General features: G+C 45.8%; 1 protein-coding gene across 1 annotated transcript in view; it reads left to right on the forward strand.

The window, feature by feature from the left end:
• The window catches only part of LOC137532381 (inter-alpha-trypsin inhibitor heavy chain H3-like), a 140,365-nt gene extending 118,884 nt beyond the window's left edge, over positions 1-21,481 (forward strand). The window contains exons 16-21 of the mRNA XM_068252814.1: positions 290-307; positions 3,385-3,498; positions 7,556-7,760; positions 14,369-14,541; positions 18,021-18,132; positions 20,971-21,481. Of these exons, the coding sequence (XP_068108915.1) occupies positions 290-307; positions 3,385-3,498; positions 7,556-7,760; positions 14,369-14,541; positions 18,021-18,132; positions 20,971-21,109 (761 nt within the window). The 3' untranslated portion in view covers positions 21,110-21,481. The remainder of the gene's footprint in view (positions 1-289; positions 308-3,384; positions 3,499-7,555; positions 7,761-14,368; positions 14,542-18,020; positions 18,133-20,970) is intronic.
• The last annotated feature ends 2,761 nt before the right edge of the window (positions 21,482-24,242 follow it).

Below are 24,242 nucleotides of genomic sequence, written 5' to 3' on the forward strand. Positions count from 1 at the left end.
AATAAGCTTAATTAACCACTGGTGACAAGTGATGCAAAGTGACTAAAGGCAAAGCAGGTAATCCCGACCGGTCATTAGTAAATGCAGGTGTGATAGAAGGTGCAGATCACTGCACAACGCTGCACTAACACTGGCCTCAATAATCCAGCATCTGCTGTGAGGGTTATTGTGTTCTGATGAAGGTCTGCAATGCACAGGGAGACACAGTAAAATGTATATGTAACAACAATTCAATTATATTCTGTTATTAATATGTCACTAATATTCACTTTATTTTCCTTTTCAACAGGTCCCACTGCAAGCGGGGGTAAGGAAATTAAAGGACTTTTCTTTGTAAAAGCAGAACTGACATCATGTCTGTGTGTTGTGGAGACGTGTACAGATTGTGAACTTTTTCAAATGATCATGGAACCTGAAACAGCCCACTTGAATGAGTTAGGAACGGGTCACATCTGCTGACATAGGGCCAGTGCGCACCAAAAACCTCTAGCAGATCCGCAAAACGCTACAGGTTTTTGAAGAGGTTTTCTAAACATGCTTAGCGTTTTTCAGAGTGGTTTGAGCTTTTTCTATACTTTACATTGAGGCAGAAACGCATCTGCAATCTGCAAACCTGCTGCATCCCAGGAGTTTGAGTTTGGGGGAAAAACGAGCCGCTCTGGTGTGCACCATCTCATTCACTTTCATTAGCCAAGTGGACATATCTGATAAGCAGAGATCTGTAGTAATTGTCCATTGCTGCACCACTGACCGCTGCTGTACCATGCTGCACAACAGAGTATGTGTGAGCCAGCCCTAAACAGCATACTCAGTGGGAGGACTTTTACTTGGCTCCTCCTGTTATTGCTGTTGAGTTTACAAGAAAGCAGCTACAGAAGATTGGCTTCCATGTGACATCAGTCTGATGTCCCAGATACACTACTGAATGGTGCTCTAGCCTCAAACTGAAGAAAAATCCACATATATTCATTTGAAGTGATTTATCAGACATCTGTTTACATACATGGTTAAAACGAGCTCTACACTGTAAGCCAGATTTATCAAAGCATTACCGACAGTTTTTTCTTCTTAAACTGTTCTAACCAGCAGGGGAACTGTTCTACATGATAATAAGAAACATCTTACATCCTACTTAACCACTTGAGGACCCACCCTTTACCCCCCCTTAAGGACCAGCGCTGTTGTAGCTGATCTGTGCTGGGTGGGCTCTGCAGCCCCCAGCACAGATCAGCGTGCAGGCAGAGCGACCAGATCGCCCCCCTTTTTTCCCCACTAGGGGGATGATGTGCTGGGGGGGTCTGATCGCTCCTGCCTGACGGGAGTTGCGGGGGGGGGCACCTCAAAGCCCCCCTCCGCGGCGAAATCCTCCCCCTCCCTCTCCTACCTGGCCCCCCCTTGGAGATCCGGGCTGCACAGGACGCTATCCGTCCTGTGCAGCCAGTGACGGGACGTCCCCTGTCACATGGCGGCGATCCCCGGCCGCTGATTGGCCGGGGATCGCCGACCTGCCTTACGGCGCTGCTGCGCAGCAGCGCCGTACAAATGTAAACAAAGCGGATTATTTCCGCTTGTGTTTACATTTAGCCCGCGAGCCGCCATCGGCGGCCCGCAGGCTATTCACGGAGCCCCCCGCCGTGAATTGACAGGAAGCAGCCGCTCGCACGAGTCCTGCAGCTGCCACTTTGCCGACGCGCGGTATGAGTGTGCGGTCGGCAAGAGGTTAATAGCGACAGTTTAGTGTGGATTTCTAGAGCTGCACTACAGTTAAGAAAAGTGCAAATCCATCCCTAAACTGCCGCAGTTTAAGAATTGCTTCATAGCAGTTCTACAGATAGTGCAGCAGTGTAGGCTAGAAGTGATTTGTGAGGTGCTCCTCCCCCTGCTGCCAGCTGTCCTAGGAAGCAATTCTGTGCTTAAGCCTTCCAGTGCTGGGCATTGATGCAGAACAGCAGATGTGTTGGTTACCTCAGCAACAGCAATTCCCCTCACACACTGCACTGGCTGAGAGACCTCCCTAAAGACTCAAATTTTACAACAGTTGAAGAAGGAATCTGCACTATATGCTGATTTCTTAATATGTCTGAGACAGTTCTGCATCGATTTCTAAAAACCTACCAATGCTTTATCTCAGGCACTCTTGATAAATGTCCCCCTGAGAGTCTACGCAGGACTAGAGTTGAGATTTAGGCTACTTTCAACAAAATTTATGCTAGGTCGCTGCAAACTCTGCAGTGCGTTGCCGCATGATCCGTGCACAGATTATGCAGCAATGCAAGTCTATGGAGACGCTGTAAGTGTAAACGAGCAGTCGCGGTTGTGGTGCGGCGCACAGGCACAGAGCGACGAAACTTCAATGACGTACTTCCTGTCAAGCAGGGAGTATGTCACTGTGTGGGGGCGGAGCTACACATATTACTCTGTTGCCGCACTCTGCCTCAGGGTAATATGGATGGGGGAGTGGTGCGGCCCTGCCCTGAGCTCTCCTGCTGCAGGTCGATCGCACCGTGCAATGTATAAAACAAGGCTGAAAGAGCTTAGTCATTGTTTGCCCATTGTATAATCTTTCCTCTCCCTGACTTACATTCTGACATTTATTACAGGTGGCAACATTATTACTGCTAGCAGGTGCAGCCCTGCGGAATGTTTGTTTACAAAGAGATCCAAAGCCAGTAAAAATAATGCCTGGTCTCCCAAGATTGCTCTGGGGGGAGAATTCTGCATTGTTAATCAGCCTAGACTGTGGCATCACTGGGAGGGGCAGAGTTACATACCAATATATAGCAATATATAGATATAGGAATGGTTATTCATGCTGAAATCAGGATAATTAACAAAAAAGTTGGTATCCTGAATAATTAACTGCATTCTACTAGGTGTCACTACAGGGCCTCTTTAAATCCAGTTAAATTTAACACGGAACAAGGTAATTTTTCAAAGTAAACATGTTGATTAGCGGTAATTATAAGCATTAACTTTAGAGCTTACCTTTACTAAACCAAATATTCCCCGTCTTTTATCCACCGTGGCGGCCCCACTGATATGCAGAAACGGCAAGCTGCTGCTGCGCATCAAGCCACTCCCCCTCGCGCCGCTTCCTCACCAGGAAGGCAGGGCTTACCCAGAAGGCGGAGCCCACAGGAGGCGGGATTGTCTAATGACCAATAACAGCTCACAAAGCTTCATTCAATAGACCGGATAAGCAATCTTCTAAAAACCCTACAGAGTATATAAACAGGCTTTATTGCGTTAGTTAAAATAGAAAGTAGAAAATAGAACTTTGGATTATGGATTATACCATTTATTGGCAAAGAATTGTTGTTAGTTGTCTAATACTTTGATTAACAAATTAGGATTTAATTATTTTCCTGTGCTTTGCCTTTGCAGTGGACTCGGACCCTCATTTCCTGATCCACGTTCCGAGGAAGGAGGACTTCCTGTGCTTTAATATCCATGAGAGGCCGGGGGCGGTGCTAAAACTGGTGCAAGACCAGGAATTAGGTATGCTCAGTCACACATAGAGCCGGAGTCCCCATTACCCAAATGCTGCATGCCAATAACCCCGGGAGGATCTCACCGGCCTTCCCAGCCAGGCCAGTTCTGTGTTTGCTTTATTGAAACTTGCAGATTATCTTTTAATGTGTGGGGGCCTGGGGGATACCTTGCCTGGGAATGCCATACCTTTTGATATGCAGGGGGTACCGTGGGTGTGTGTGCATGTGTGCGTGTGGTATGTGGTATGCAGCCACAGAGATCAGCAGGATAGCCAGGTAACTGTCAACTGGCAACAGGAAATAAACATGGCAGCCTCCATATCCCTCCCCTCTCCTTTTAGGCCTCTTTCACACATGGACGTTGCGTTAGATGCGACGTTAAGGTCGCATAACGTGCCCCTAATGCAACGCATGTGAGCTTTGAAGTTAGACGTTCTATAGAGCCGCGTTAAGCGGCTCTTGATGCGTCCGTGATGTGTACTTTTTGACGCATGCGCCAGCGGAGACCACGTGAGCGGAACACTCCGCATCACGTGGTCCCGCCAGCCAGTCTGCTGCCGCTCCAGGAAGTAAACACTGCAGTGCAGCGCATATTAATTAGCCATGTGGCTGGCCGCAATAGCGGACTCTCCCCGCTTCCTCTCCTGCCCCAAGCTTAAAAAAAAAAAAACACATCACTGAGCATGTGCAAGCAGCCTAACGCGGCTAAAGCCGCTATAACGTACAGCATGCAGCACTTTCTTTAAACGTGCTGCGTTACAATGTAGCGCAACGTGGGCACTGTGAACAGCACATTGATTTTACATTGCTGTGCAGTGGGCTGCGTTACAGGCTGCTCTAACGTGCGCCTGTAACGTCCCACTGTGAAAGCAGCCACTATCAATTACCTTTTTTTAACCTGGGATTGAGAGAGTTCCTGAAGTGCTGGTAAATAATGATGTATACATTTCACTTGGTTATCTCTTTTCTTTACTGTATCAAATTCTTTTCACTCTTAAAGTGAACCTTAACCCTGGGGGAAAAATAAAGTTTCACTTACCTGGGGCTTCCCCAAGCCCCCTGCAGCCGTCCTGTGCCCAGGCCGCTTCTCATCAAGCACATCCTGCACAGGTGCAAGCGTACTGCACCTGCACATGACGCACCTGACGGCAGGAAGGCAAAGAAGAGTATGCACTGCCAGGGGCCAACTGTCAGTCAGACGAAAATGAAACTAACCGGCGGCGGGGACAGGAGGACACTGGAGGAGCGGTGAGGGCACAGGACGACTGCAGGGGGCTTGGTAAAGCCACAGGTAAGTGAAACTTTTTTACCCCCAGGGTTAAGGCTCACTTTAAAGAGGAACTGTAACATAAAAATATCCCCTGGGGGGTACTCACCTCGGGTGGGGGAAGCCTCCGGATCCTAATGAGGCTTCCCACGCCGTCCTCCATCCGTCAGGGGTCTCGCTGCAGCCCTCCGTGGAGTCCGGGCAGCGGTGACGTCATTATTTACCTTCCTGGCTCCTGCGCAGGCGCTCTGACGGCTGTCGGCTCCGAACTACACGGAAATACCCGATCGCCGTCGGGTCCGCTCTACTGCGCAGGCGCAAGTTTCCTGCGCCTGCGCAGTAGAGCGGACCCGAATGAGATCGGGTATTTCCGTGTAGTTCGGAATGGAAAGCCGCCACAGCGCCCCCGCTGGAGCCAGCAAAGGTAAATATTGAAATGACAGTCGGCACAGTCGCCGGCTGTTCGGAGGGCTGCGGAGAGACCCCCGTGGGACAGAGGACGGCGTGGGAAGCCTCATTAGGATCCGGAGGCTTCCCCCACCCGAGGTGAGTACCCCCCAGGGGATGTTTTGAATGTTACAGAGTCTCTTTAACTGACACAAGTCTGCTCAAAACCGATGGCTGAGTGAACCATGAGGGGAGGGGGAACTCCCCCACACTACATCTGTTAACCGTGTGTGTGTGTGTGTGTGTGTGTGTGTGTGTGTGTGTGTGTGTGTGTGTGTGTGTGTGTGTGTGTGTGTGTGTGTGTGTGTGTGTGTGTGTGTGTGTGTGTGTGTGTGTGTGTGTGTGTGTGTGTGTGTGTGTGTGTGCGCTAAGGGTAGAAGACCGAGAGCCCAATATGGTGTAGTATGTTTTAAGGAAGGAGGGAGTGTATAATGACGTGTAAGTATTATACTCACAAACCAGGGTTGCCTCCAAAGCAACCACTGTTCAGGCAGGTGGGGAGAACAAGCCTGTCCCCACTCAGGATTAAGACGTCGCTCTCTGTGGACAGGAGGAAGTAGTAGGGTAGAACACCCTTCCACCAAGGGTGGACTTCTAGATGCGCAGAGGTGTACAGAGGCGCCGGTAGGATAAAAGTCAATAAAAAGTTTTTAAAATCGTTTTGGTTGCGGTGGTGGACCAGCCAACCTCAAACAGACATAAGTACTGTCGGAATTCAGAAAATATACAATTTATTCAATTACTCCCAATGATAAGTCGCAACGCGTTTCACGGGCAAGGACCCGCTTCCTCAGGCAATAAAAGACAGGAGAAATACACAGCATGTAGTCTAGGAGTTGCTTGGCACCTGTGTGTGTGTGTGTGTGTGTGTGTGTGTGTGTGTGTGTGTGTGTGTGTGTGTGTGTGTGTGTGTGTGTGTGTGTGTGTGTGTGTGTGTGTGCAGTGTGTGTGTAGTGTGTGTGTGTGTGTGTGTGTGTGCAGTGTGTGTGTGTGTGTGTGTCTAGTGTGTGTGTGTGTGTGTGTGTGTGTGTGTGTGTGTGTGTGTCTGTGTGTCTGTCTGTGTGTGTGTGTCTGTGTGTGTCTGTGTGTGTGTGTGTGTGTTTGAGAGAGAGGGAGAGGGAGAGAGAAAGCTCTCAGCAGCTGCAGCCTGTGTCTCTGAGCTGTCTGCAGAGAGCAGAGGAAATGTAACTTGTTATAAACATTTGTAATTGAATGTGAAACCTGACACCACAGCTTTTCATCCGTTTTGTGCTTTCAGAGAAAAATACTCTGTAGTCCGATATGCAGAAAACAACAGTGGCTGTGCATTGAAGCAGACACCCCTTTTGCGAATGATTTGTTCGAATAGACTAGAGCTAAATCCTACACACAATGGGCCTGATTCACAAAGCGGTGCAAACTTTTTCGCTGACTTTTGCGCGCGCAATTTGCCGTGATTCGCGCGATCGCGGACTTTTGCATGCGCAATTGCGCGCGCAAAAGTCCGCGGAAAAGTTTGCACCGCTTTGTGAATCAGGCCCAATGAATTAAATCGTTTGCCTCTGATACTTAACATGAAAAGTAGGAAAATGATTACACCGCTACTTAGACATTATTTGTACATGTCATTTTAGAACACTTGTCAAATTTAAAAAAAAAAAAAATATTTATAAAAAAAAAAATAAACACTGGGGGGCGATCAGACCCCACCAACAGATACCTCTGTTGGTGGGGAGAAAAGGGGAGGGGTCACTTGTGTGCTGAGCTGTGTGGCCCTGCAGCTTGGCCTTAAAGCTGCAGTAGCCTGTTTTAGAAAAAATGGCCTGGTCTTTAGGGGCACGGCTGTCCCCTCTGTGGGCTCGGAGGGGATCCGCTGTCATAGGCTGAAGCCTATGACAAACGATCACAGTGATAGGCTGGACGGCGGAGGGAGGGCGGGGCCACTGAGGAATTAAAAAAATACACAATTTTAAATAAAAATAAAACATATTTATGAAAAAAAAACATTGGGGGAGCGATCAGACCCCACCAACAGAGAGCTCTGTTGGTGGGAAGAAAGGGGGGGGGGGGGTGAGTCACTTGTGTGCTGAGTTGTGCGGCTCTGCAGCAAGGCCTTAAAGCTGCAGTGGCCTATTTCATGAAAAATGGCCGGGTCTTTAGGGGGGGTTTAACATTGCGGTCCTCAAGTGGTTAAGCACCAATTTTTGCCATATTAAGTTGTCCAGTTTTAAAAATATAGTTTTTTCCCACTAGCACTCTGTATATAAATCAGCCAGCTGCACCCTCAGACGAACCTTCCTATACATTGTAACCACGCCGCCAGCCCATATATAACTGAGGCATTGTGATGTCATTGCATTTTCTTCCATAGGGATTGCAGTCAATGGGGAACTTATCGGAAACAAGAAAATGGGAAATAAAGTGGAATCCAGTGAGACCTACATCGGAAGGCTGGGGATTGTCAACCTGAAGATGAATCTGGCCATCAAGGTCACCACACAGGCAATCACCGTCATGAGGGGCAAAGTCAAGAAGAGTTACCCATGGAAGTCCAAAGCTTTAGTCAACAAAAAGGGGTACACAATTCTAATTATTTATTTATTCAGGTTACTGTTAAATGGCAACTGAAGTGCCATATTTATTTCCTTTTAAAGGGGAACTGAAGAGAGAGGTATATGGAGGCTGTCATGTTTATTTCCTTTTAATCAATACCAGTTGCCTGGCAGCCCTGCTGGTCTATTTCTCTGCAGTAGTATCTGATTAAAACCAGAAACAAGCATGCAGCTAGTCTTGTCAGATCAGACTTATAAGTCTGAACCTCTGAAACACCTGATCTGCTGCATGCTTGTTCAAGGGCTATGGCTAATAGTATTAGAGGCAGAGGATCAGCAGGGCTGCCAGGCAACTGGTATTGCTTAAAAGGAAATAAACATGACAGCCTCCATATACCTCTCTCTTCAGTTCCCCTTTAAGCAATACCAGTTGCCTGGCTATCCTGCTGATCCTCTGCCTCTAATACTTTTACCCACAGCCCCTTAACATGCATGCAGCAGATCAGCTGTTTCTGACATTACAGTCAGATCTGACAAGATTAGCTGCATGTTTGTTTCTGGTGTGATTCAGAAATTGCTGCAGCCAAATAGATCCACAGAGCTGCCAGGCAACTGGTATTGTTTCAAAGGAAAAAAATATGGCAGCCGCCATATACTTCACACTACAGTTGTCCTTTAAGTTGCCCTTACATTACTTGACTTGGTGGCCGATCGACCATCCGATTCGATAATTACTGTCGAATTAAAACCAGTGCCACCATGAGCATGCCCAATCAACGATGCAACCAATTTTGTGCCAAAATTGGTGGCATGCATCGATCAGACAGCGGCCAGGGGCGAAGGGCGGTATCGCAGCGTCACAAAGCCGATTCCTGCAAGATTTCACGCTGAAATCAATTGAAAATCGGCCTGTGGTTTATGATGGCCAAAAGCTCTTTCTCTGATCAGATTCAATCAGAGAGAGATCTGTCTCTTGGCTGCCAAAATTGCTAGATGTATGGGCACCTTAAGAGAATGACGGGAACAATAGTCTCTGGCTTCAATGTGATTTATATTTAAAGAAACGGGGGGGGGGGGGGGGGAAGCAAAAATAGAAATGAAATCGACCCAAAAGTGCTATTTTAGCTTCGGACACTGTTTAATTCTGTTAGCTTTACTTCCTGTCTCTGATCTGAGTGGAAACACAGACAGAAGTAATAACACTTTACTACAGTTAGGAGGGGCTTCAAATTCTAGCCGGTAGTTATCCTCAAGGTGCCCATTAACAGTACAATCTCCCGAACGATGGACCGCCTGATCAGATCTTTGCAACCTATCAACGGAGGAAAAAATCATAAGCAATCCAATCAGCCTAACAGAATCAATCCAAACTTTGGATCGATGGAAAACTTGATATCATTATCAATCAGCAACATTAATGGTGCCCAAACCGATCGACCATATGGTTGATTGTTTGGAAGATTGTACCGTTAAGGAGGACCTTTATTCTCCTCCATTTGTTCACTAAAGGGACCTAGACAGCAATAGAAAACATGGCAGTCAGGACCAGAACAAGGCTCTCCACCACTAGAGGTGGGAATTCCAAAGCTGGAACACACACACACACACACACACACACACACACACACACACACACACACACACACACACACACACACACACACACACACACACACACACAAGATTTTTGCCTGCCCCAGCAAAGGTAGCACTTGTGCCCCCCAGTATTAGGAGGGCCCCCTGCCCGGTTTAGATAATCAGATGTGCCCCCAGTATTAGCTAATCTCCCTCCCCAGTAATATTATACTTCTAAAAACACACAAACTAGCACCATATCTATTTTTTTTATAACAGACTAGCTGATTGCCCGGCGTTGCACGGGTATGTATTTGGCTGGTGTCGGCTCCACCCACTCTTTCTAACCCTAACACACAATTACTCAATGACCAAGTTTGTGAGCTTTGTGGTCTTTGGCATCAATAATTTGCATTGAAATGAAAAAATCTGATGGGTTGTTTGTGGCTCCACCCCCTTTTCTGAATTTGAACCCCAGTCATCCAATAACCAACTGTACCAGGTTTGAGGCATGTGCCAATAACAGTGCAAAAATGGTATCAATTAAATATTCCCTTGAAAAGCAATAGGTGAAGCTTAATACACTTTTGTAGGCTCCACCCACTTTTCTGAATATTAATCCCATTCACTGAGTGACCAACTGTGCAAAGTTTAAGAACCCTCCCATTAACAGTGTAAGAATGGCTGCAGTGTACATTTTCCCAGTGAAATTTGTATTTGTCTCCACCCACTGATTGCCCGGCGTTGCACGGGTATGTATTTGACTTGTGTTGGTTCCGCCCACTTCTTCTAACACTGACACACAAACATTCAATGACCAAGTTTGTGAGCTTTGGTGTCTTTAGCATCAATCATTTGTATATTCCCATAGAAATTAAACAAATCAGATTGGCTGTTTGTGGCTCTGCCCCTCTCCAGCATTTGAACCCCAGTCACCCAATGACCATCTGTAGCAGGTTTGAGGCATCTGCTATTACCAGTATAAAAATGGCAGCAATTTAAATATTCCCCTTGAAAATCAACTGGTGAATTTTGATTGGCTATTATAGGTTCCACCCACTTCCCTGAATATTTATCTCAGTCACTCAGTGACCATCTGGGCAAAGTTTGGGAACCCTGCCATTAACAGTGTAAGAAGGGTTGCAGGTTACATTTTCCCAGTGAAATTTGGTTTTTGCTCCGCCTACTTTTTGTAACCTGGACATACAGTCACTCAATGACTAAGTTTGTGAGCTTTGGGGTCCTTGGCATCAATAATTTGTATTTTCCCAAGAAATGAAACTGTTTGTGGCTCTGTCCTCTTTTCTAAATTTGAACCCCAATGACTAACTGTACCAGGTTTGAGGCTTGTGCCATTAACAGTGCAATGAATGGTAGCATTTTTAATATTCCCCTTTCAAATCAACAGGTGATTTTGATTGGCTTTTTTAGGCTCCACCCACTTTTCTGAATATTAATCCCAGTCACAAGTAACCAGCTGTGCAAAGTTTGAGATCCCTGCCATTAACAGCGAAGAAGGGCTGCAGTTTACAATTTCCCAGAAAAATCTGTTTTTGACTCCACCCACTTTTTGTAACCTGGACACACAGTCACTACTCAATGACCAAGTTTGTGAGCTTTTGGGTTCCTGGCATCAAAATTGTGTGAATGGAAGCAGTTTATCCAAAAAAAGCAAATCTGATTGGCTGTTTGTGGCTCCACCCCTTTAGTGAATTTCAACCCCAGTCACTTGATGACCGACTGTAGCAGGTTTGAGGCCTCTGCCATTAACAGTGTAAGAATGACAGCAGTTTCAATATTCCCCTTGAAAATCAATAGGTGAATTTTGATTGGCTCTTGTAGGCTCCACCTACTTTTCCGAATATTAATCCTAGTCCCCCAGTGACCAACTGTGTCAAGTTTGAGAACCCTGCCATTAACAGTGTAAGAATAGCTGCAATTTATATTTTCCCATGTAAAAAGTTAGTTGTTTTTGGCTCTTCCCACTATTTCTAATCTTGACATACAGTCACTTAATGACCAAGTTTATGATCTGTGGGGTCTTTGGCATCAATAAGTTGCATTTTTCCATTGAAATTAAACAAATCTGATTGGCTGTTTTGGCCCACTCCCTTTTCAGAATGTAAACCCCAGTCTCCCAGTGACTGACTGTACCAGATTTGATGCCTCTGCCATTAAGAATGTATGAATAGGAGCAATGTAAATATTCCCCTTGAAAATCAAAAGGTTAATTTTGATTGGCTGCTGTAGGCTCCACCCACTTTCCTGAATATTAGTCCCAGTCACCCACTGGCCAACTGTGTCAAGTTTGAGAACCCTGCCAATAACAGAATGGCTAAAATCAATCTAAAAAATCGGATTGGCTGTTTGTGGCTCCACCCACTTTAGTGAATTTGGACCCCAGTCACCCAATGACTGACTGTATCAGGTTTGAGAACTCTGCCATTAACAGTGTAAGAATGGTAGCAATGTAAATGTTCCCCCTTGAAAATCAATAGGTAAATTTTGATTGGCTGTTTTTAGGCTCTACCCACATTTCTGAATATTAATCCCAGTCACCCAGTGGCAAATTGTGTCAAGTTTGGGAACCCTGCCATGTAAAGTTGTTGGCGCCGCACACTTTTTCTAACCTTGACATACAGTCACTCAATTATCAAGTGTATCAGCTTTGGGGTCCTTGGTATCAATACTTTGTATATTCCCATTGAAAAATAAACAAATCTGATTGGCTGTTTGTGGCTCCGCCCCCTTTCTGAATTTGAACCCTAATCACCCAGTGACCAACTGTACCAGGTTTGAGGCATCTGCTATTAACAATATAAGAATGGTAGCAGCTTAAATATTCCCTTTGAAAACCGAAAGGTGAATTCTGATTGGCTGTTGTAGGCTCCACCTACCTTCCAAATTCTTAATCTCATTCACCCAGTGACCAACTGTGCAAAGTTTGAGAACCCTGCCATTAACGGTGTAAGAATGGCTACAGTTTATATTTTCCTAGTAAAATTTGTTTTTGGCTCCGCCCACTTTTTGTAACCTTGACACACAGTCACTCAATGACCAAGTGTGTGAGCTTTCAAGTTCCTGGCATCAAAAATGTGTGAATGGAAGCAGTTTATGCACCAAGGAAATCTGATTGGCTGTTTGTGGCCCCGCCCCTTTTGTGAATTTTGACCCCAGTCACCCAAAGACCGACTGTAGCAAGTTTGAAGCCTCTGCCATTAAAAGTGTAAGAATAGCAGCAGTTTAAATATTCCCCTTGAAAATCAATAGGTGAGTTTTGATTGGCTGTTGTAGGCTCCACCCACTTTCTTGAATCTTAATCCCATTCACCCAGTGACCAAGTGTGGCAAGTTTGAGAACCCTGCGATTAACAGTCTAAGAATGGTCGCAGTTTACATTTTCCCATTTAAAATGAATGGCTGAAATTTGATTGGCTGTTTTATGCCCCGCCCACTTTTCCTGGATTTGTAACCTTGGTCACCAAGAGACCAACTGTGCCAAGTGTGGGGACTCTGGCTTGATTACTGTGAGAATGGCAGCCTTTTACATTTTTTCCATTGACTTGAATGGGTGAAATCTGATTGGCTCTTTGTAGCTCCGCCCAGGTGTGCAGGGGGGCCGCGAGACCCCCAGAACCTATCATCCCAGGTAGTAAGGGATCTGCATACCAAGTTTCGTTCAAATCGGTCAAGCCGTTTTCGCGTGATCGCGGCACATACACACACACACACGCACACGCACACATCCGATTTTATATATATAGATAATATAAAGTGTGATGTGCTAGAAGCCAATAAAAGATACATCATAAAATTCAAAAAGTAGCTCAAGAAAGCAGCACCAACCCAACATGTATGGGAAAATATATGTAAAAAAAAAGGCTTTATTGCAAGATTCCAAAACAAAATTTAAAAACAATTAAAGGGGGTTCTGTCTGTGGAGTGCTGCAAAAAAAAAAAACGAAAACTGACACTTACCTGGGGCTTCTATCACCCCCCCTGCAGCTGTCATGTCCCACGCCGTCCTCCTCCGATCACCCGTTCCCCGCCGCCGGCACCGGTCAATTATTCGTCTAACAAGGCGTCTAGCGTCTCCGGGAGCTAACTGCGCAGGTGGAGTACAAGGTTTTCTTGTACTGCGCCTGCACAGTAAGCTCTTGGAGACGCCAGTGGGAGCGAGCATGCGCACGGCAGCCGCAGTAGCGCAAGACGTGTAATTACAACGGGACCGGCGGCGGGGAGCAGGAGATTGGAGGAGGACGGTGCGGGACATGACAGCTACAGGGGGCTGATAGAAGTCCCAGGTAAGTGTCAGTTTTTGTTTTTTGCAGCACTCCACAGAACCCCTTTAAGACTTTTACCAGTAGGTGGAACCTGGGCACAGTACAATAGTAATTCAATGGTATTTATATAATACAGCATAATAGACATCCATAGACATCCATAAGGTATAGTACACCTTCACATATGGAAAAATATATTTATACAGTAGTGATGAGCACAGATTTCGCATAGATGTAATTTTGCATCAAAATTCGCATTTATGATTCAAAATCATAATAGGAAATTTCAGTAAAAAATCGAATTAATTTTGTCTGTGATTTTAATCATTCATAATTTTGCGTAATTTTTGCACAATTTTCATGTAATTTTGTGCTGACGGTCAATAGCAAAGCTCCATACATGCCATTGCCACCAGAATTGCTACATATGAATAGAGATGCCCCAGCCTTGGAGAACTTATGGAGAAGCACATGATCGGTTTGATCAGCTGATAGATTTGTAAGCCTCTGATTTGTTGGCCATGATCATGTGTTAAACGAGGAAGTCATCTCAGCAAATCAGAGGCTTACAAATCTATCAGCTGCTCAAACTGATCATGTGCTTCTCCGTGAGTTCTCCAAGGCTGGGCCATTTCTACATATGAACCTTGTCCCAGGATGCATTGGGGCTGTCTGATGGAGCTATGAAAAATGGAAATGATATGGTTCCTTGATTTATTTAGGCCAGAGATCAGTACGATTGTTTTAAGGATGCAAATCATGTTTACATTGGCAGGTTTAATCTGGTGATCAACAAGGAGAGCAATATGACGCTTTCGTTTGGAGAAGGGGCGACCTTTGTGATCGTATTACACACGGTTTGGAAGAACCACCCTCTGCACAGAGATTTCCTGGGCTTCTATACTCTGGATAATCATAAATTCTCTGCAGGCGTCCATGGGCTGCTGGGTAAGAGTGTGTTTATGTACTGCTACTCGGAGAACGTGCTATCCTCAGAGTACCGCTATTCTGCTGGGAAATGGACCAATCAGAGAAAGCTGCTAAAGTTTATTGGTCCATTTCCAAGCTGCAGGAAATTACAAATAATTATCATTAGGGTTGAGCTCAAATTTTACAGTCATAATTTTGCATCAAAATTTTCAATGCAAATTTTCTGGCAAAGTCATAATTAATTGTGCGCGTAACTGTAATTACGGTCTGTATTTTGCAATTACACATAATTAAAGGGAACCAGAGATGGGGACATGAAAAAGATTGTATACATACCTGGGGCTTCCTCCAGCCCCATACGCTCTGATCGATCCCACGCCGCCGTCCTCCGCTGCCCGCATCTACGAGAACCGGGTCCCGTCACTGACGTCATCGGAGCCGCGCTACGCAGGAGAAGTGGCTCTACGTGGCTGCTGCAGAGATACGCAAACAGCGCACTTCCCTTACGCTTAGACTGGCTCCGACTGATGGCAGAGCGGGGTCCCGGTTCTCATAGCTGCGGGCAGCGGAGGACGGTGGTGTGGGAGCAATCAGAGCGTATGAGGCTAGCCTGAAGGAAGCCCCAGGTATGTATAACAGCTTTTTCATGTTCATCTATGGTTCCCTTTAAGCAGACGCGCAAAATTTGATTCTGTAGGAACAAGAAAAAACATTCTTTTTTCAAATACACCTCAAAATAGTAGTCAAATTTTAAAATGTTTAATGTGAAATTTCTGGCAAAGTCATAATTAATTTCATGCATAACCGTAATTACGACAAGGCCCATAATTTTACAATTACTCTTAATTACGTGGACGTAAAATTTGATTGTGAAGGAACAAGTACAAAAAATGTTTTTTCAAAACGACCTTGTAGTCAAAATTTAATTTTTATTTTTTTTTAAACTGTAAAATGACATTTTCAGTACACTTTGATATAATAATCCATGTTCTGAGTTCTGCATACAAATTTGATACATTTTAAAGCAAACCTGTAATTTTAAAGAGAGAGCAACTCAGATAGGGCTGGATTCACAAAGCGGTGCTAAGTGTTAGCACGCCTGTGAAAAGCCCCTCAGCACGCCTAAAGTGCTTGTGCGCGCGCTAAGAAGTGTGCAAAACGTTGCGCACACAAACAATTACCGTTCACGCGCTGCGCCAAAAACATTGCGCAATGTGCCGTTAACGTCGCACTGTTCGCGCGGAAATTTGCTTTCGCCTATGCGACGTTCCGGCAAATTTCTGCATGAATGGTGCAATGTTAATGGCGCACCGCGCACCGTTTTCGATGCACTGCGCAGCACGCGAACGGTAATAGCTTTGGGCGTGCAAACTACTTAGCACCCTAGTTTGCACGCCCAAGGCCTTTAGGCGTACTAACTAGGTTAGCACCGCTTTGTGAATCGAGGCCATAGAGTACTTACCTTGGTGGAAGGAAGCCTTCGGATCCTCCAGAATCTTCCCACGTTCTCCTGGAGACCTCCGATCTAGCGCTGGGACCCTCCTGGAGTTTGCGCGCAGCTGCACTGGGCAGGCTCAGGACTCCTCATGCCTGTGCAGCAGCACCTGCGAGATGTTCTGTGCCTGCGCAGTGCAGCCATGCTCAGACATAGATGGGGTCATAGTCACAACGTTCCAGAGAGTGTTTGCAATGGATCGGTGGTCTCCGAGAGAACGTGGGAGGGAGGATCCAAAGTCTCCCTTCTACCGGGGTAAGTATTCTATGTGAGCTGCTCTCTCTTTAAAGTCATAGGTTTGTTTTAAAATGTATGAAATGTCTATACAGAACTCATGTATAATAAAGTGTTCCGTGTTTAAAAAAGATATTTTCTTTGAATTTTTTAAAGCCGATTTTCTCAAAAACTATTAAGTCTTTTTGGAAAAAATGTACTTGACTTGATGCCACTTGTTTCTGGTTTGTGCAAAGGAGGGTTTTTACTTTTTTTTTTTTTTGCAATTTAGGTAAAAAAAATGGTTTACAGTGGGCACATTTGTAATTTTGCAAAACTTTAAATTTATGAGTGAATTATGCAAAATCAGTTACAATTACACATAATTATGATTCTGAAATGTAATTTCAAAATGTTATGCAACGTTTTGCATAAGTGAAATTAGCACATTATAATAATTACTAATTAGCTTAGAATATTCATAAATTTGGATTTATTTTCAGACTGGTCATCTCATCCATGTTCGTGCTCGATGGCGATGTGACAACCGCTGCATGCAGCTTAGTGGCGGTGTGACAGCAGCTGCATGCAGCTTAATGGCGGTGTGACAGCAGCTGCATGCAGCTTAATGGCGGTGTGACAGCAGCTGCATGCAGCTTAGTGGCGGTGTGACAGCAGCAGCATGCAGCGTAATGGCAGTGTGACAGCAGCTGCATACAGCTTAGTGGCGGTGTGACAGCAGCTGCATGCAGCTTAATGGCGGTGTGACAGCAGCAGCATGCAGCTTAATAGCGGTGTGACAGCAGCTGCATGCAGCTTAGTGGCGGTGTGACAGCAGCTGCATGCAGCTTAATGACGGTGTGACAGCAGCAGCATGCAGCTTAATGGCGGTGTGACAGCAGCAGCATGCAGCTTAATGGCGGTGTGACAGCAGCTGCATGCAGCTTAGTGGCGGTGTGACAGCAGATGCATGCAACTTTATGGCGGTGTGCCAGCAGCTGCATGCAGCTTAATGGCGGTGTGACAGCAGCTGCATGCAGCATCCACAGTAAGGCCTGGTGCACACCAAATACCGCTAGCAGATCCGCAAAATGCTAGCAGATTTTGAAATGCTTTTTCTTCTTTTTCTGTAGCGTTTCACCTAGCATTTTGCGGTTTTGTGAAGCGTTTTTGGTGTAGTAGATTTCATGTATTGTTACAGTAAAGCTGTTACTGAACAGCTACTGTAACAAAAAACGCCTGGCAAACCGCTCTGAAGTTCAGTTTTTCAGAGCGGTTTGCCTTTTTCCTATACTTAACATTGAGGCAGAAACGCATCCGCAATCCAAAATCTGCAGCAGCCCGGGAGTATGCGTTTCTGCAAAACGCCTCCCGCTCTGGTGTGCACCAGCCCATTGAAATACATTACCCAAGCGGATCCGCACCCGCAAGCGGATCGCAAACCGCAGCCGAAACGCTCTGGTGTGCACTAGGCCTTAGAGGATCTTTTTTTTTTTTAAATAAATCCACAACTTCCTTCCTGCATGAGGCTGAGATCACACAACTGTCTGACTGACTTTTCAGCAATTCCCAGTCCCTGACTCCCCATTAATGAAGCCATTGGATGAACATGACAGCCAGGGAACCAGCAGCTTCTAACACAAGTCATCGTTAATGGCATTCATACTTGTATGGTGACAGGTTCGCATTGAAATCTGGCGCAGAAACATAGAAGTGTAAATTACTGAAGAAGCTGTTTGCACCACATACCTGCATAACTTCATATAACAGTTCTGAATTTACTTTCCAGGCCAGTTTTTCCATGGAATTGATTATGAAATTTCCAATATTCACAAAACTAAACATCCTGAGAAGCCGGATGCCACAATGAAGGTGAAAAATAGGCTGCTTACAGTGACAAGGTAAGGAAAGACTAGCACCAAAACTTGCCTAGGCCTGCATAGGGATAAGCAGGGGAGGGAACAGCCGCAGTGTCAGAGAGGCGCAAGCGGGGGAGGGTACAGCTGCAGTGTCAGAGAGGTGTAAGCAGGGGAGTATATAGCTACAGTGTCAGAGAGGCGCAAGCGGGGGAGGGTACAGCTGCAATGTCAGAGGTGTAAGCATTGGAGTATATAGCTGCAGTGTCAGAGAAGTGTAAGCGGGGGAGGGTACAGCTGCAGTGTCAGAGAGATGTAAGCAGGGGAGGGGACAGCCGTAGTGTCAGAGAGGTGTAAGCGGGGGAGGGTACAGCTGCAGTGTCAGAGAGATGTAAGCAGGGGAGGGGACAGCCGTAGTGTCAGAGAGGTGTAAGCAGGGGAGGGGACAGCCGTAGTGTCAGAGAGGTGTAAGCAGGAAACCTTCAAAGGAAGCAGACAAGCAGATTGCAAGATAAGTAGATGCAAATCAGTCAGCCTTGCAAACTGACAAAAAGGCCTCTTTTCCCAGGACTGAGCTATGTAACCTGCATAGGAAACAAAACAGTGCAGGGAATCAAGGCCAGCAGAGCGGATTTTGACATGTCCCCATTACAGCTTCCCTGGTGGTCTAGGGCTACACCCCTCCCTCCCAATTACAGCTTCCCTTGTGGTCTAGGGCTACACCCCTCCCTCCCCATTACAGCTTCCCTGGTGGTCTAGGGCTACACCCCTCCCTGCACATTACAGCTTCCCTGGTGGTCTAGGGCTAACCCCCCTCCCTCCTCATTACAGCTTTCCTGGTGGTCTAGGGCTACCCCCCTTCCCATTACCAGGGATGCTGGGATACCACTTTTCACTATCTTGGACTAATTCGGATCTGGATATCCAGAAGATATCCGATCCGGGTCGGATATCCGAATTTGACATTTTTATACCCGAACTGAATTTGGGTATCCGACCTTAGTATCCGGCCGGATTTGGATATCCGAATTGAAAACTGGAAATGGTCTTTTCAAGGCTTCTTATGCCGTTTTAGAAGCTAAAAACATACAACCACCACCCTCCCCATGTGGTAAAGCAAGGTGTAAAAACAAAAGTACACCTAGCAGAGGATAGTTTAGATACATCAACCTCTGGGTTATGGGCCCAGCACACTTCCACTGCACCACTCTGCTGCCACACAGGGGATGCTTTGTTGTAGGTAAAAGTGGTGTTAAACGTCTTGGAGCAGACTTACTTCCTTCCTCCAAAAGACACTCATACATCCCCATAAAATCATTTAGAAGCAACAACTAGTCTCTGAGGCACAACTGATTAGTGCATTCGGCTGTTAGCCAAAAGGTTGGTGGTTCAAGCCCACCCAGGGATGGCTTTGTGTTTTGTGAAGGGAACTAATGTACCCCTCTTAAACTTGAAGATTGTATACAAATGTAAACAGACTGCAGAGTGGTGCAGTGGAAGTGTGCTGGGCCCATAACCCAGAGGTTGATGGATCAAAACCATCCTCTGCTAGGTATGCTTTCATTTTTGCACCTCGCTTTATCGCATGGGCAAAACGGTTTCCATAGCCCTGTAAGAGAGAGTGTAATAAGGGCCCTGCCGTAACATAGATATTATGGTAGCTAAGACTACTCCTGGGCTTTTCTTGTAGTTGAAGAGATCATGAGTGAACTGTGACACCACACTTAAAAAAACAGCAAACAGAGAAGCTTCCCCATATTGGAGCATTGGATTTGGTAAAGTTTTAAGCCAATGTGTTGACTCACCACACAGCCCTGCACCCAGCATGTGTCTCGTATGACTGTCTATAAGTAAGCTTTAGGTTAGCAGGAATGGTTGCATGGCCACCTAACTTTTCATCCTTCCCACCCTTGTCCTGGAATCTTCCAGACTTCAAAGTGCTGTCCTTTGCTGTGTGTGTGGTTGGTGGTATAGTGGTGAGCATAGCTGGCCTCCAAGCAGTGGACCTGGGTCTGATTACCGGCCAAGGTATGTGAGCTTGCTTTCGACATACTACAAATCCCTGGAAGACCAGAGAGAGGAAGGGAGTGGTGGTGGTCATTTTTGCTATTGAAACTGTAATCCGGGTTCGGATACCTGGGAGAAATCCGCGGATATCCGGGTCGGTGTTGAAACTATCTGCAGATAGCTATCCGGATATCTGCCCAACTACCCGGAATCTGGATCCGGCCGGATAGGGTAAAAATGGTCGGATATCCGAATTACCCGGATACCCAAAATCCGGATGAGCATCCCTGCCCATTACAGCTACCCTGGTGGTCTAGGGCTACCCTCCTCCCCATTACAGCTTCCCTGGTAGTCTAGGGCTAACCCCCCTCCCTCCCCATAACAGTTTCCCTGGTGGTCTAGGGCTACCCCCCTCCCTACCCCTTACAGCTTATCTGGTGATGTAAGTGGCCTCCTGTTCTGTGCTCCGTATAAATGCAGAGTATTATAGCGCAGATGGAAGCTGCTCTCTCCTCTTCCCCAGAGTCCAGCACTGTGCTTCCTCCCCTCACCCTCACTGATCACTTTAGTGCCCGACTCTGCACATATCACATGTAATTACGCAACATAGGAGAAACTGGCACTAGGGGGAGAGGAGAGAGGACAGGATGGGTGCACATCGTGGGCTCCTGCATTTATACTCGGCAGGGAAAGAACAGAATGTCTCCGGGACAAAGGGGGGACTGCACGGGTCTCATGATCACATCTCCCAACCCGGGTCACTCCCGGATAAATCGGGACGGTTGGGAGGTGTGGATGAATGACAGCTAGGCTAACTTTGGTAAATGTTATTTCCATATCCTGGCATATATAACAGGCTGCGTTGTTGTATTGTAGGGGAGTACAGAGAGATTACCGGAGAGACTCCAGGCATGGTGGGAAGGTGGCCTGCTGGTTCGCACACAACAATGGAGAAGGGCTGATTGACGGCACACATGAAGACTACATTGTACCCGATATCTTCAGCATTGCCTAGGAGTACAGCCTACCTATTGCTGCTGTATTACTGGAGTCACTGAATATTCATTCTGCGTTCATGATTGTCTTTTATCAAATGAATAAGTGTTAATCAATATACCCTGTTTGTGCACAACGTATAACATAACACCGCATCAACAGAGAAACAAGTGGGCCACATCCTGAATACATAACATTTTACAGAAAGTCTAACGCAAGATACGACAGTATTCTGTATATATACAAACAAACTAAGGGGGCAATACAGCAACAAAAAGTTCAAAAAAGGAACAAAAATAATTTATTGGACTTGCACACAGGGAGCATGCTGTTTTAACCTCCCTGGCGGTCTATTAAAACCGCCAGGAGGCAGCGCAGCACTTTCATTTTTTTTTTTAAATCATGTAGCTAGCCTAGCGCTAGCTACATGATAGCCGCTGTGCAGCGGCATTCCCCCCTCCCCTTCCGATCGCCTCCGGCGATCAGAGCAAACAGGAAATCCCGTTCAGAACGGGATTTTCTGTTTGGCGTCCCCCGTCTCCATGGCGACAATCGGGATGACGTCATCCACGTCATAGCGTTGGAGGGAGTCCCGATCCACCCCTTAGACCTGCCTGGCGGTGATTGACCAGGCTGCGCAAGTGGTCTGGGGGGGCGGCGCGGTGGGTAGCGGCGAATCGGCACGGAGCGGCGGCGATCGTGTAGTACACGCAGCTAGCAAAGTGCTAGCTGTGTGTAACAAAAAAAATGGACAAATCGGCCCACCAGGACCTGAGAAATCCTTTGCTCAGTTCGGGCTTACCGCTGAGGAGGTTAATGATACATGTTTAACCACTTAGCAGCAAGCCGCCGCATAAAAACGTCCTGCTGGAGCCCATTAACGGCTCCAGGACATTTTAATGTGTCATTTACCCCTGCCACCATGCACGTGCGCTCACATGCCACTCATACCCACCGGGACACAGGGATTGGGGAAGAGGAACAGACGTTCCCTTCACCAATCGCAATGCCTGGAATCGATGGACATGACCCCGATCAGGGACCATGTCCATTCATAATGACAGGAAGTTGTAAAAGCATGAGTTAGTGTAAAGTAAAAAAAAAGTAGGAGGGTGCATGCGCGGAAGCCAGAGCGGAAGGCTGTATCCCGCCTGAGCTCCGTTCAGATCGGGGGAATTCCAGGCTCTAAACTGCAGCTATACCGGCCAGACCAGCAGCAATCTCACGGGCAGCGAGCCGTAATATGTCCAGGAGGGGCAGGAGCGAAAAACCCTAAATAAATGTATTTGGGCAGGCAGGAGTCCTACATTTAAGCATAAAATTCTCCCCAGTCCTCGATCAGAAGGTAGACTCAATTCCCCTAAATTGTCATTATATTGTTGCGCTTCTCAACTCGCCCAGTTAGCTGCAATTAATGCTTACTCACTAGCCCCTCTTTGGGTTCAAATTGAGTCATATTTAATAGAACCTTCTTCAATAAGATCATTAATGTGGAGCTCACTAAACTCTAAGAAACAACCCACTAATATTTCTCCGGTAACTAAACATTCCATGACTATTTGGGCAAGGTTTAGATACTCTCTAAAACTCCAGTCAGAGATATGTCTAATGACTGAGGTCTTTCAAAATCCCGATTTTGTCACAGGTCTCAACCCTGCTGCCTTCAGTCGGTGGATAGAAAGGGGTCTTCTTAAAGTGCGTAACTTTATGTCTGCTTTTCGCATTATGTCCCTATCGCAATTCAAAGAAACCCGCATACTCCCCTCCACAGAAATGTTTCGCTCTTGGCAAATATTCCATTTTCTTTCAACTATCAAATATCAAGATTCTTCCATTGGCTATACTTGGTTTGAGACCTGGTGCAAAACTAAGCCTTTAGAGTGAGGCCTTCTATCTATACTATACCAACTACTCCTTTGCCCCCCCCCCCCCCCCCACCACCACCACCATTGAGCCTATAACTCCTGGATATATTAGAATATGGAAAGAGGATATTAGATCATCCCTTTCGGCTCCTAGGTGGACTAACTGCTGCCACACCCTTACAAAAGGGAACTTACATTACTCGACTCTTGAGACCTTCGTCAAACTTCTTTATAGGGCCTACCTAACACCTCTCCGTTTGTTACAAATCGATTCATCCCACAACACCTCTTGTTTTAGGGGGTGCAGTAAAATAGGTTCCATTTGGCATATATGGTGGACTTATCCCATTGCTGCCAAATTCTGGCAAGATATTTGGCGTAAAATCCAATCAGTAATCCAAATTACGTTACCTCTCAATTCTTTTGTAGTCTTACTAGGGGACAAACCACCTGGTGTTAGGCGCCCACAGCATAGACTCTTGTAACATATTGTGAGTGTTGCCAAGGTCCATTTAGCTGCCTCATGGAGGCGTCCTTCCCGTTCCACAGCTGCAGTGTTCTCAAAGGTTACTACTGTTATGATCTGTGAAAACATATTGGCAAAAGTAGAGGATAATATGCTCAATTTCCAGAGAACTTGGACACCGTGGATTTCTTCTCTTAGTAACGAGGGATTAGGTTACACATTGTTGGTCTAAACGTTAAATATACCTCCTATCTGTCTTTACCCCTGACATTGTATTGTACGTTATTTTATTGTTAGATGTTTCTGCTCGGACATTATGGCCGTCCTGTGCAATCTTTTGTGTGAATTATCGTGCAATTTAAGGTTTCGTCTAATTTCTACTGTTTATTTTGTTTGTACAAAATTTGTTGTTCTATAATCACCTGTTTCTGGAAAAAGAAGATGTCTCTTGACTATCATTTGATGTATTGCATTTTTTATAATCACTCATGTCTTTGACTGTTTAATGTCTACTTGATCCTCCCCAAGGGGGCTCATATAGTATTGTATGTTCATTCTTTCATATTTTTATAAATAAAACTTTTTTGGAACAAAAAAAAAGTTAACACTTCCTCTAGTGTCGAAAATTTAAATTACACACACAATAAATATATAATTAAACATGTATAAAATGAATCTCTTCCAAAGGTCACCCTCACCCCCAAACACTTGTAAAAAAGAAAGAAAAAAAAGTAAAATAAAAAAGTATAACTAGTTGCCTAGGGACTAGAGCTTTTTTAATATGTATTTAAAGAGGGTATATTACTGTTATTTTACTACAT

Source organism: Hyperolius riggenbachi, chromosome 9 (genome assembly GCF_040937935.1).
Source record: "Hyperolius riggenbachi isolate aHypRig1 chromosome 9, aHypRig1.pri, whole genome shotgun sequence".
NCBI lineage: Eukaryota > Metazoa > Chordata > Amphibia > Anura > Hyperoliidae > Hyperolius > Hyperolius riggenbachi.